The 12,158-nt window shown below is 45.1% G+C and overlaps 1 protein-coding gene across 2 annotated transcripts in view; it reads left to right on the plus strand.

Moving 5' to 3' along the window:
- Positions 1-12,158, plus strand: part of GRIP2 (glutamate receptor interacting protein 2) — a 92,826-nt gene that overhangs the window by 47,477 nt on the left and 33,191 nt on the right. For both annotated transcript variants that reach the window (XR_010791246.1, XM_066597014.1), the window contains exons 10-13: positions 2,337-2,462; positions 2,829-2,987; positions 3,771-3,957; positions 10,860-11,005. Coding sequence is in view for 1 of the 2 variants with exons in the window: in XM_066597014.1 (XP_066453111.1) it covers positions 2,337-2,462; positions 2,829-2,987; positions 3,771-3,957; positions 10,860-11,005 (618 nt within the window). In the remaining variant the exon portion in view is untranslated. The remainder of the gene's footprint in view (positions 1-2,336; positions 2,463-2,828; positions 2,988-3,770; positions 3,958-10,859; positions 11,006-12,158) is intronic.

The following is a 12,158-nucleotide window of genomic DNA, read 5'->3' on the forward strand; positions in this document are numbered from 1 at the left end:
CTGGCGCGGTGAAGGTCGGAGCCTGCAGTCATTTCATAGAGGAACAACGCTCTTCTCATCCATGAAGGGCTGATATCTGACAGGGCAAGGTTGGAGCCATGTAATGCGGCCATCTATAGGGTGGGATGCATCCTGTGTCATCAAAGCTGCCCGTACCAGAACGCAGCTTTAGCATTTATAGGGTAGAAGTGTTGCCGGGGATTATAGTGCCAATGTCTTTTTTAACAATGTTTTTTATTGAAATATTTTTTTTAAATGTAGTGCGACTATTCCGTATGCAGTGGAATATTCCTATTCCTCTTACCTAATCTATAGTGAAAACACATTCGTCATCTGTCTACTTTAAACTACCCATGGAGACTACTTCTAGGGTTCCAGCTCAGCGAAGCTCAAATTTAAGGGACTATCCCTTAATCACTCTGATTTATCTGAGGCGCTGAGAGCACCCCTGACTGCTACATACACAAATGTTGAATTAGTACTATAATTTTGAATACAGTATATAGTATACACATACTATTATATGCTAATAATCAGTCCAAACATCATACATCAGCAAGCAAGATGGTAGTAATCTACTAGTAATGGTTTAAAGTTAATTATGTAAATGCTTTGTCTCTTGCTCTACCTTATTATACGGTCCTGCGAGACCTCTTCGATATGGTATATCTTACTTGCAAAAATGTAATAAAACAGTTTAAACGTAAACTACACAGACGTAAGACGGGCAGCTCTGTTGCCGCTTATCCTATCAGAACAACAAGATTGGATGCTGAGATGGTAACCCAGGAGAGCCCTGCACAGGGTGATATTTGAGTAGCGGGTTGCTGCAAAAATGGGAGTGGTCTTTTCCAGGGGGTTGGCTTGTACAAAAGGGCGGGACTAAACATATGCAATAACTCTATTAAAGGAGTTATTCAGGGAGGGAAATACTTACTTGATCCAGTGCAACGGTGCCAGCACGCCCAGTTCCAGTGACGGGTCACGTGGTATGGAACCTGCCTGCGGTTGGTAACATAATCAGCGTGGACCGGCTATTCAGCTCATTTCAATTACTAAGCCAGTCCCTTTCTCTGTTTCTGCATTGGCCATTAGAAAAAAGGGCTGGCTTAGTTAACGACATGAGGCAAACAGCCAGTGCCTTGCAATGACATCATTGACAACAAGATGTGGGGGATAGACTTGAGACCACAAAGACTTGTGTCAGAAATGGGCCAGAAATGGAAGCGTTGGCACTGCTGGACTAGACTGGATTGGCCATGATAGAAGAGGGATGGCTTAGCAATTTGAAATGAGCCAAGTAGCCCACCCTCAATGATGACATCACATAAATGCGGAAGGAAGACTACATACCAACTGGCAGTGTCCAAACTGGACTTGGAAGTGGAGCTGTTGGCCGCGCTGGGCCATACATGATCTGGTATTTCCCTCCCTAGATAACCCGTTTAATGTTATACCCCCAAAATATGTTCAGACAGAAGACCCCCAATATTAATGTGAGATCCCAGACCAGACCCCCTAACTTAACTCAGACCCCAGACAAGAGTATATACTTGCCCTCGGAAGCAGGTGGTGGTGTGTATGGTGCAGCCGGGATCCAGCGAAGCAGCTCAGACACTGTTATCAGTAAGAGGGGAGCAGGGCAATGCTCACCCCTCTTACAACCCCCACTCTTTTTAGATTGCTTGTCCTTGGGCAACTGGAGGTTGGACGGCCTCTGCTGCCACTGTTGGCACCATCCTGCCGACTAACGCCAAAAATGAAGCAGATAGTGTTGTGTATAGCACTGGTGCTGTCATCATGAAGAAAGAAACAGGGCGCTGCTCTTCCCCTGTGCTTTTTTCTCCTCTGCACTGCGTCCCCATGTCCAATATCCAGACAGCATCAGGGCCCAGTGCAACGTTGCCCTGCCAAAACATTTGAGATGGTCCATTCCAGATTTAGACCCCCATTGTCTTCCATCTACACAGGGTCACTACTGTAGGACGGAGACCATACAGTCTGAAAAATTAGGTCACATATGCATATGATGATGAGTAATTTGCTATCCATGTACTCCAATGACATTTAAAGCTGTATTCATAATTCTGTCAGCTACATTCCCCCCACCCACCTCCCAGAATCAGGAATTGTTTTCTTTTGTATTTTCTGCCTGTTCACCATCTGGTACATGCATTCTCTCTCCCATAATGCACCGCAGCAAAAGCATTTTCTGTATACCCAGTGAAGCAGCAGAATTCTGAATGCAGCTCTGGATATGATTGGACTAATATCACTTGCACTGGTGATATGATGACTTTATTGCACTTCATGTTGTCTCCTTTTTATTTTTCCAGTTAAAGTGCAAAAAAGTGAGCACCACCACTGCTGGGACCCCTGCATCAACTACTGTCACACCCACCACCCAGGGCACTGCAAGACTCCCACCTGGAACCCAAGCTCAAATCAAGATTACTGTAAATGTATGACATTTAATACACACTGCCCGTGGTGATGGCAGAGCTGCATTCATAATTCTGCTGAAATCAGTCAGCAAACTTGTCAACAGACTCGCCCCTTAACAGCTATAAGACTATTGGTAATTACTTTTTCATACATTAGATGCCTGTGCAGTGACTGGTGTAAAGACAACACTTGTGTAAATACCAAGAGTTAACTGGGTGCCCACACTGAACCAGCAGGGAGATTTCTGCTCTGAAGCCTAAAGAATTATGACTGCAGTTCTGTTGCTTTGTCTCATGTCATATGATTGCAAAGTTGTTTGTTTTTTTATTGCATCTTAATTAAAACTTTGATGTCTACTTCTTTTCTTTTCCCATCATTTGCAGCTTTGGTCGCTACCAACTTTTCTTCTTCTTCCTCAGCCGGGACCCCAGGGTTTAGTAGCAGCCAGAATTCCAACACTCTTCCGCGCTCTGCACATCAAATGAGCCCAAGGACCACCATGACCCGCCGACGGCAGCGTAGGAAGGACCATAAAAGCTCGTGTAAGCAGTCCTCTTGATGGTTATGTAGTGCCTGTATTGCTTAGGCCTCGTTCACACAGGCGACAAAGTCGTGCGATTTTGTAGTGTTGCTACAATGCTTCAAATCGCATGTATGTGAAGCCTATGCTTTCCTATGAGTTCCTTCACACATGCGATATTTTGTAGCATGCAACAACCCGAAACAAAAGCCTCGCAGCTCCAGTGATATGCATGCAACAACCCAAAACAAATGTATGTTGCACAGACTCTATGAAGCCATGGACCCCAGTTGTCAACCAGGCACTGCACAGGCTGGTGGTGGCTCCATACTGGTGTGAGGGTTGTTCTCATGGCATGGATTGGGTCCATTGTCCCCCACAATGATGGGATATTCCAGCAGGATAATGCACCGTGCCATTGGCCCAGGTTGTCCAGAACTGGTTGGAGGAGCATCCTGGAGTGTTCCTATGAATGGTTGTGGCTTGCATGTTCACCCAACATGAGCCCAATGGAGGATTTGTGGGATGTGGTGGAGAGGTCCATTCACATCCAGGATCCTGCAGCTACAATACCCCGGAGCTGTGGGGGCATACCTTCATACATCTTCTGTCTGCTTGTGGAACCAATACTACATCGAGTTGCTGGGTTGGGGGGTCCTACATGATATTAGCTCCAACCCATGATATTTGGCATGTCAGTGTATATAGAATAATAGAATGTATATAGAGTATACAGGATGCGTCCACGGGATCTCATGTACGAATGCATACATGCATGGTCGTTCTTCATCTCCTGTCTCCTCAGTGTCTCTGGCCTCCAGCACAGTGGGTCCCGGTGGGCAGATCATACATACAGAAATCACTGAGATTGTCCTACGTGGGGACCCTTTAAATGGCTTTGGCATTCAGCTGCAGGGAGGAATTTTTGCCACGGAGACCCTCTCTTCTCCTCCACTTATCCGATTCATCGAGCCGGACAGCCCTGCTGAGAGGTGAGACATTTTGCAGCTTTCTCCTAATGTAATAGTGAGGGAAGGGAAGTGATGTGATAATTGATGTGAGTATGTTTTTGGTGGTTGTCACCCTCCAACTCTCTCTTTGTAGACTTGTATGAATTCTCTATGGCCGTGGTGGGGGAGATCATACAATCTGAGCGGGTATGAGAACAGCTGGGAGCCAAGACTCGACACTCTTCACGTGTTAATGGAGAGAAATGTAATTAGAGAGGAAGGAAATCGCCATTACAGGAGTGCAGAAATCTAGTGGAGATTTGAGCGCTCCACAGAAAGCTTCTTTATTCAGCCACAATGGGGTTTTTATGTTGCTTCCCCTTTAAGACTATTTAGTGGTGCTAATAAGGGGTCAGAGTAAACCAAAGAAATGGAATTAAAGGGAGAGAGTTCCCCTTTAATTCCGTTTTCCCTTTGAGATTCAGGCTTTCACTGGGCTTCAGCAGCGGGTTCGGATTTGGAGACTTTGTCAGAATGACACATTTTGTGCAGCACGCGTGAAATGGAAGGCAGCCATGTTTGCTGGGCGCTTTCCCACAAGGACGGGAGATCTATAGCTGTTCTCTCCCAGGCTTCTGCTCTGAGAGCTAATTGACTGCAAATTTTAATTAGCTTCTTTATTGACACCCAGGAACAATCCCATTTTCCTCGCAGTCCTCCTCCCATCGTCTGTTCCCGTGTCTGGTCGCATTGCTTCCAGATAACTAAATTACAGAGATTGTTGCTGCTTCGTCCTCGGTAACGGGGTCAGGGCTTGGCCCCAGGGGCCGACACCATACTAGATCCCTGTGGAGGGTGACCCTTGTTGTAATGAACTCATCTGCCCTGCAGTCATTGCTCGCTGCTCCCCCACCACCATATACCTGCTGGGCTCCAATATGTCCTCATCAACCAAGAGTTCTCATATTTCATCTCACCTTGGTAATATGGGAAAGGCTAACTACTTAGATGTCCTCTTCTGCAGACATACATAGGGGTACACAGAGCGAGGATGTGCTGTGGCCCCCAGAGCTGATTAGGGGGACAATGAGTGGGGAAGGGTGTACTGTTTCATAACATGGATGCACATGCCAGTGATATGAAACATACCAATAGATGCATGTACAAACCCCAATTCTAAAAAAGTCAGGCTGCTGTGTAAAATATATATAAACTTTAAAAAAAAGAACTCTGTACTTTGGAAATCTCCTTTAACCATATTCCATGGGATACATATAAGAAAGAGGTAGGGAGACATTTTTCCATTTCATTTTAAAAAAAAGTCCGTTAGAGAGGCCGAGTCTCTCAGAAGCCAAGATGGTCAGAGCTTCACCAGTCTGTAAGAAGCTGCATCTAGAAATTGTGGAACAATTTCAGAAAAATGTTCCTCAATGTAAATACTTTGAATATCCCACCGTCTACAGAATATAATATCAAAAGAGAATCTGAAGAATCTCATGTGCACAAGGGACAAAGTCAACGGTCTGTATTGGATGCTCTGCGGGCCCTCAGGCAGCACTGCAATGCAAGTCACTGCATGGGCTCAGGAACACTTCCAGAAATCATTGTCTGTGAACACAGTTCACTATGCAATCCGCAAATACAAGTTAACCCCTTAAGGACCAGGGTGTTTCGATCCTAAAGAACCTGACACTTTTTAGGGATTTACCAATGTAGTGGTTTTAAGGCCCTGTTCTTTTCTTTTTTTTTTTTTTTCTTAAACCAACAAAAATGGGTTTTTTTTCCACATAATATCTTTTTTCACTGAATTACTTAATTTTTTAAAGCTTTTTACCCGTAATAAAACAACTCATGGTGGTTTGTGTTTTTAATTGTTTTTTAACTAATAATCAAGTACAGGAGTGGGTTCCCCATTTTGTTTCAGATGTTTTGATATATAATTTATATAGCCTCCAATTGAAGGGTGGCTATTGGGATGGTTTAGGTTGGTGTCAGCGGTGGGTCATTTAGTTTTGTTTTTCATTTTATTTATTTATATATTAACAACCCACAAAGGAGAGGGCAGTAGTGGGTTAGAAAAAAAACCACTTCTGCCTTCTCTCTGGGTCCTCGGCTGTCACTGAAATCTGAGGACCCGACCTGCGCCTACGAGTTTGTAGGACCTTTAATCTCATGCCATATTTTTAATATGCTGCAGGATTAAAGCCAAAGCATTGTATATTTATGACATTTCGTCGTTATCTGGTTGAAACTGCATTATGCAAATAAGCAGCCATATATCAACACAATCCAGAAACACCGGCATCTTCTCTGGGCCAAACTCATTTAAAATTGACTGAGACAAAATGGAAAACTGTTCTTAAGTCAGATGATTTAAAATGTGAAATTCTTTTTGGAAACCACGGATGTTGTGTCCTGCAGACTCAAGAGGAGAGGGACCATCCAGCTTGTTATCGGCGCACAGTCCTACATCTCTGATGGTATGGGGCTCAATTAGTGGCTATGGCATGGGCAGCTTACACATCCTGAAAGGCACCATCAATGCTGGGCAGTATATAGAGGTTGTAGAACCACATATACTCCCATCCAGACAACGTCTCCATCAGGGAAGGCCTTGCATATTCCAACAAGACAATGCTAAACCACATACTGCATCCATCACCACAGCATGGCTTCACAGAAGAAGAGTCCGGGGGCTGAACCGGCCGCCTATAGAAAACATTTGGCGTATTTCGAAACGAAAAATCCGGCAAAGATAACCCCGGACAGCTGAGCAGCTAGAACCCCACATCAGACAAGAACGGGACAACATTCCTTTCCCAAAACTCCAGCAATTGGTCTCCTCACTTCCCAGAAGAGGGGAGGCTACACAATGGTAGACACGGCCCCGGACCAACTTTTGTGAGATGTGTTGCTGCCATCAATTTCTAAAGAAGTTATAAATGAGATGGAACAATGTCTCCCCTCCCCCTCTGATGTGTTTTTCTTATTTTCTTTACATTTATTTACATTTTACACAGCGGACAACTTTTGTGGAATTAGGGTTGTAGTACTAGATGTCCTTATAGCACCTATATGGATGTAGGTATGTAATCGTGCACTACCCTTCCTACCCTGCCGGGAGGCCAATCATACGGCAGCTGCCTCCTTATAGAAATGGGTGTTACCATTTGGGATATGATGAGGATGCATGTAAGGGAGCAGACATAGGTACATCTATGGGGTCCTTGTCTGCCCAGAAGTAATGTGCAGATAGTTATAATTGTGGAGAATACAGAGAGGATGGAGGGATGTCCAAGATATGTCCTTATAGTGTGGGGACCCCATCTCATGTTTTGGTATGAGGCTCCCTGGCTGCTTGTCAGACTCCTGATTATGGCCGCCTGCAGACGAGCGGGTCGGATCCGGCAGCGAGAATTCTCGCCGCGCGATCCGACCCGAGCGCCTGCAAGGACGAGCGCGTACTCACCCGCGCCTGGCGGCCCCGGCTCTTTCATGTGCCGGCTGCCGCGCAGCCGGCGCATGCGCAGACCGGAGTCGGCGGCCAGGTGAGTGCGTGCCCCGCAGAAAATTAGGACATGCCGCGCGAGATTTCGCGCGGCCAAACCGCGGCCGTCTGCATAGGAGTGCGTATTTTAATGCACTCCTATGCAAACTTTCAGCGGCGGAAATCCCGCGGCGGGATTTCCGCTCGTGTGCAGGCGGCCTATGAGTGTCATTGGATATTAACCCCTTAGTGACAGCCTGCTTTGTACCTTGAAGGCGTTATCCGGGGACATAGTATTCTGTAAAACGTCGCTTGGCATTATTGAAATAACAGAATACATACTCCCATTTCTGTTCTCCCCCACTGCCGTCTTGCTGGCTTTTCGATCCTTGCTAGTCTTCACTACCTGGATCTGGAATCTGTTAGCCACCAGGTTACATATAGATACTGTGGGGACATCTGGTGGTGGGCTTGTGCTACAGCATGTGTATACTTACAACAGTACTGCAGTGCCATCTAGTGTCCATGCAGTGCTAGTGTGTGTTTATGCCTATAATATAGTAAGGGCTCATTTACCTGTGCAGCTTGTGGTCTGTGAATACACAGCAGCATATTCATGGACTGAAACAATGTGTTTTTTTTCCGCATGTGTAAGCATTGCCTTTTTTTAATCAAAGTATGATTGTTCTCTGTGAGCGAAACCAAGTAATCTTGTAGATATGATACCTTTTAATGGCTTTTTATTACACATGCAAAAAAAATCACAATAGGCCCCATTGATTTCCAATGTAAACACACAGTAAATACATGTGTATCCTGCATATTCACTGCACATTTATACATCTCCATTTACTTCAAAGGCCTACATGGGTTTGTAACAAAGACCATAATAGGACATGCTGTGATTTTTTTTTTTCTCGCGACCGAAAAATAGCATGAAAAATACGCACATATGAATAAACCCATTGAAATCGATGAGTTCCACTCATTCCGTATTACACCTGTAAAAAATACGTGCATAATACATTACAAAAATCTGCCTGTGTAAATGAGTCCTAAAGATTGATATAGGCATCGATGGAAAGTCCACCAGGTCACAGACTACCAACTGCTGCAAGAATGGCCTGAAGAACACTGAACGGCCCTTTATTAGACCCCCATTTAGCAGCGCGTTGGATCCCTTTGCCTAGTAGAACCACAGAAATTCCAGCTGACAGTAGGGGGTCATCGATTCATGCTGCTTGCACCAAGTTCTGACCTCCCATCAGCACGGGGCAACAGAAATCTGGATCCATCTGACCAGGTGATGTCTTACCTCTGATCAGGGATACAAGTTTTGCGCTCTTTTTTTTTTTTTCTGCTGGAGTCTCGGCTTTCTGTTTTTCTTTGACACAATATTGCTGGAAGTGGCCAACTGCAGTTATAGCCCATCCATGCTAAGGAACGGCGAGCTGTACATCAACTTTTGGTGATATTTTGCGCTTCATATGAACAAGTCATCATCCGCTCTCCAGAAGCCTAAGAACTGCTAGAAGCAACTGTACAAAAAACTGCGCTAAAACTCCCCGTCCATCAGGTTTTATGGCAGCTAAATGGGGTTTCCTAATCAGTCAGATGGCTGTTAATGGAGGAGAAGAACCACAGGGATAACTATTGCCATTCAAAAATTACAAAAATCTACAAGCAATCCAGCAAATATGTAAACCGTAACTTTTCTTGATAAAAACCCATCTAGTACAGGAAAACCAGGAAAGAACCGGAGCGCGCCTACGCTGTTCGAACCAGAAATAAACTTCATGCCTTAGCCAAATTCACACAGGTGAGTGTAATATCGGGCTGAGATACTCGGCCGAATATTGCGCTTGTCAAGGTGCATTTTTCACACCGATGCAAGACGTTTTTCAATGAAGATCGCCTCACATCACTTCTGCGAAATTGCGATCCTCAGGCGCGTTTCATGCACGTCAGAGGATAGCAAGTACTTCCCATTGCTTTCAATGGAAAACATGGCATTGCACTCACATGTACATCCAACGGCATGTGAGTGCAATGCAAAATCTTCTAGGGTCCGAAGGAATGCCAAAAAATAGAACATCTGCAATTTTTTTATTATTCTTTTTTCTTCCTCGCAGCATTGCTGTGAGGAAATAAATCGCTCATGTGAATAAGTCCATTCAAAAGAATAGAGTTCTTGCAACGCACAAAACTCGCACAAGATTCTCGCCCGTGTGAATGTAGCCTCACTCATAGTAAAGTTCCAGAGTACTCCAGTGACTAAAAACCACAAAAGGCCCCAGATGCACAGGGAACCTAATTGGCTACATGCTGAACTATCGTAACCCACCAGTGGCCAATATATCATCATAAAGACAGCAATAACGATGGGTATTACATTGTAGCATTTGGAATATTGAGCCCTTCATGTCCCAGGATGTAAAGTTACTTTATAAGGGGGCGGGGTTTGTATGGCACAGGATTAGGAGCCGACCCCACTCCATACATGGCGGATGCGATCTGTCTTTGACAGATGACACCCGCCCACAACAGCCGTGATCAGTGTGAATCTCTGATAGATTGGACTTCTATGGACACAAAGTATTGCATTATGCATCCCGCACAGTGAACAATGTCAGAAAAAATATACACAATGCTAGAATTGCTTTTTTGGTCACCACGTCTCCAAGAAAAAATGTAATTAAAAGCGATCACAAAGTGGTATGCAGTCCAAAATAGTAACAATAGAAATTACAGGCCGTCCTGCAGAAACGAGCCTTCGCACAACCATATCAACAGAAAAATAAAAAAATCATGGCGGTCAGAAGATGGAGGCAGAAACTTTTTTTTCCCCAAAAGTAATTTTGTTTTTTTAAAGTAGTACAGCAAAAAAAACAAACCACTATATGCAAACCTGGTATTGTCATGATTGTACTAACCCACAGAATAAAGTCCTAGTGTGTACACTGTAAAAACAAGCCCCCCACCCCCCATCCTTCCTTACAAGAACTTTTAAAAGTTTCTCAGTAGATTATATGGTACATTAAAGAGTACTGTTGGAAAATACAACTCGTCCTGCAAACAACAAGCCCTCAGACAGCGACGGGGATGGATAAATAAATGATTTTTTTGAAAGTGAAGAGGAGAAAATAAAAATGTGGGGGGGGGGGGGCATCATTAAGGGGTTAACTCTGATAGTTGAGTGCTTTCATAGGGACTCCGACTTTGTTGTGCGCAATCAAAATCCAGATTTCATCATTCAAGCGCAGATAAGAAAATGCCCCTTGATGCAGGTGACACCAGTGGCCAATAGCTCATCATCATAAAGACAATGGTGTCACATTGTAGCCTTTTAAGAAATCCTATTGTAATGCGGCCGCAGCAGCCACAGTGATGTGAAGGAGTTGTCTTTGTCGCAGGTACGCAGGTTTTGGTGACCTTCTCTATTGCCTTGACTCCCCAGGTGCGGCCTCCTGCAGGTGGGGGACAGACTGCTCTCCATCAATGGTATATTAACAGAGGATGGGACTCTGGAGGAAGCCAACCAGCTCCTGCGGGACGCCGCGCTCTCCAATAAAGTCGTCCTGGAAATCGAGTATGACGTGGCTGGTGAGTTATGAGGGATTCTCGTCTTGACTCCCGCGCAGACAGCTTCCGCTGCAGACGCAGCAGACGGCGTGTGGGTTTGTGTGCGCGTGTTTACTCTACCGTCTGCGTCTATTATCGCCTCGGATTACACACAGAAAGCACAAACAGAACGCAGGATAAACCCTTTCACAATCACCAAGCCATAAAGGAACACTCTGGGCAAAATGTATGTGTCATCCCTGATGCTGGATACAACAAGGTATCTCAGGGGGGCAAATTCTTCCACTATTGTATCACCTCTATCTTTAAAGGGGTTTCCAAGACTGAAAAACCACAATTTATCCCAAATTTTATTACACTGAACAAATCAGCAATTTAATTACTTTTGCAAAAATCTGCAGTTTTCCTGATGACTGCGGTCATGTGATCAAGCACGTTTTACTGACCTTGCATACAGAGACCCCCACGGGCCCTTGCAGCTTGGTGTACAGGAGCATCAACAATGTCAGTCTTAAAGGCCGTCCTTTCATCTGCATGTGCCAATATAGTCTGGAGAAATCTGTGCGTGAGCAGTTAATCGGAATGCAAGGACAACCCCAGAGACTGACATATTTGCTGATGACCTACCCATAAACCAAACCACAAAGGCTCCTGAGGGTCCGCATGCCTCCCAGCTGCCCCGGATTCTGTGGACAGTCCTGGATTTAGGACACTGTCCCGCAGTCCCAGGTGAGAGGAGGCATGTCCCACCTTCCCGGCAACAAGCATTTAACTCACGTGTAGTCCCCTGATCTGTCCCCTGGCATTTGCGTTTCTGCATGCAGATGCTGGCAGAGAGGTCAGATATTGCAATGATTACAACAGTGGGAGTGCCACTGAACTGGGACTACAGGTGAGGTAATTGCTTGTTAGGTAACTGTAAGCCCACTATGGGGGTCACTAGGGCCCGTGTGGTGCAGTCTATTAAGGCAGCAGAAATGCAGTCCTAAGCTCTCGCTCGCGACCTGGAGGTTGTGAGTTCAATCCCTGCATGGTTCAGGTAGCCGGCTCAAGGTCAACTCAACCTTCTATCCCGCTGAGGTCAGTAAAATGAGTACCCACTTGGTGGGGGGTAATAAATAAATTACTTGAAAGTGCTGCAGAATAAGTTGGCGCTATACAAATAAGATTTATT

Source organism: Eleutherodactylus coqui, chromosome 3, assembly GCF_035609145.1.
Source record: "Eleutherodactylus coqui strain aEleCoq1 chromosome 3, aEleCoq1.hap1, whole genome shotgun sequence".
In the NCBI taxonomy this organism is placed as follows: domain Eukaryota; kingdom Metazoa; phylum Chordata; class Amphibia; order Anura; family Eleutherodactylidae; genus Eleutherodactylus; species Eleutherodactylus coqui.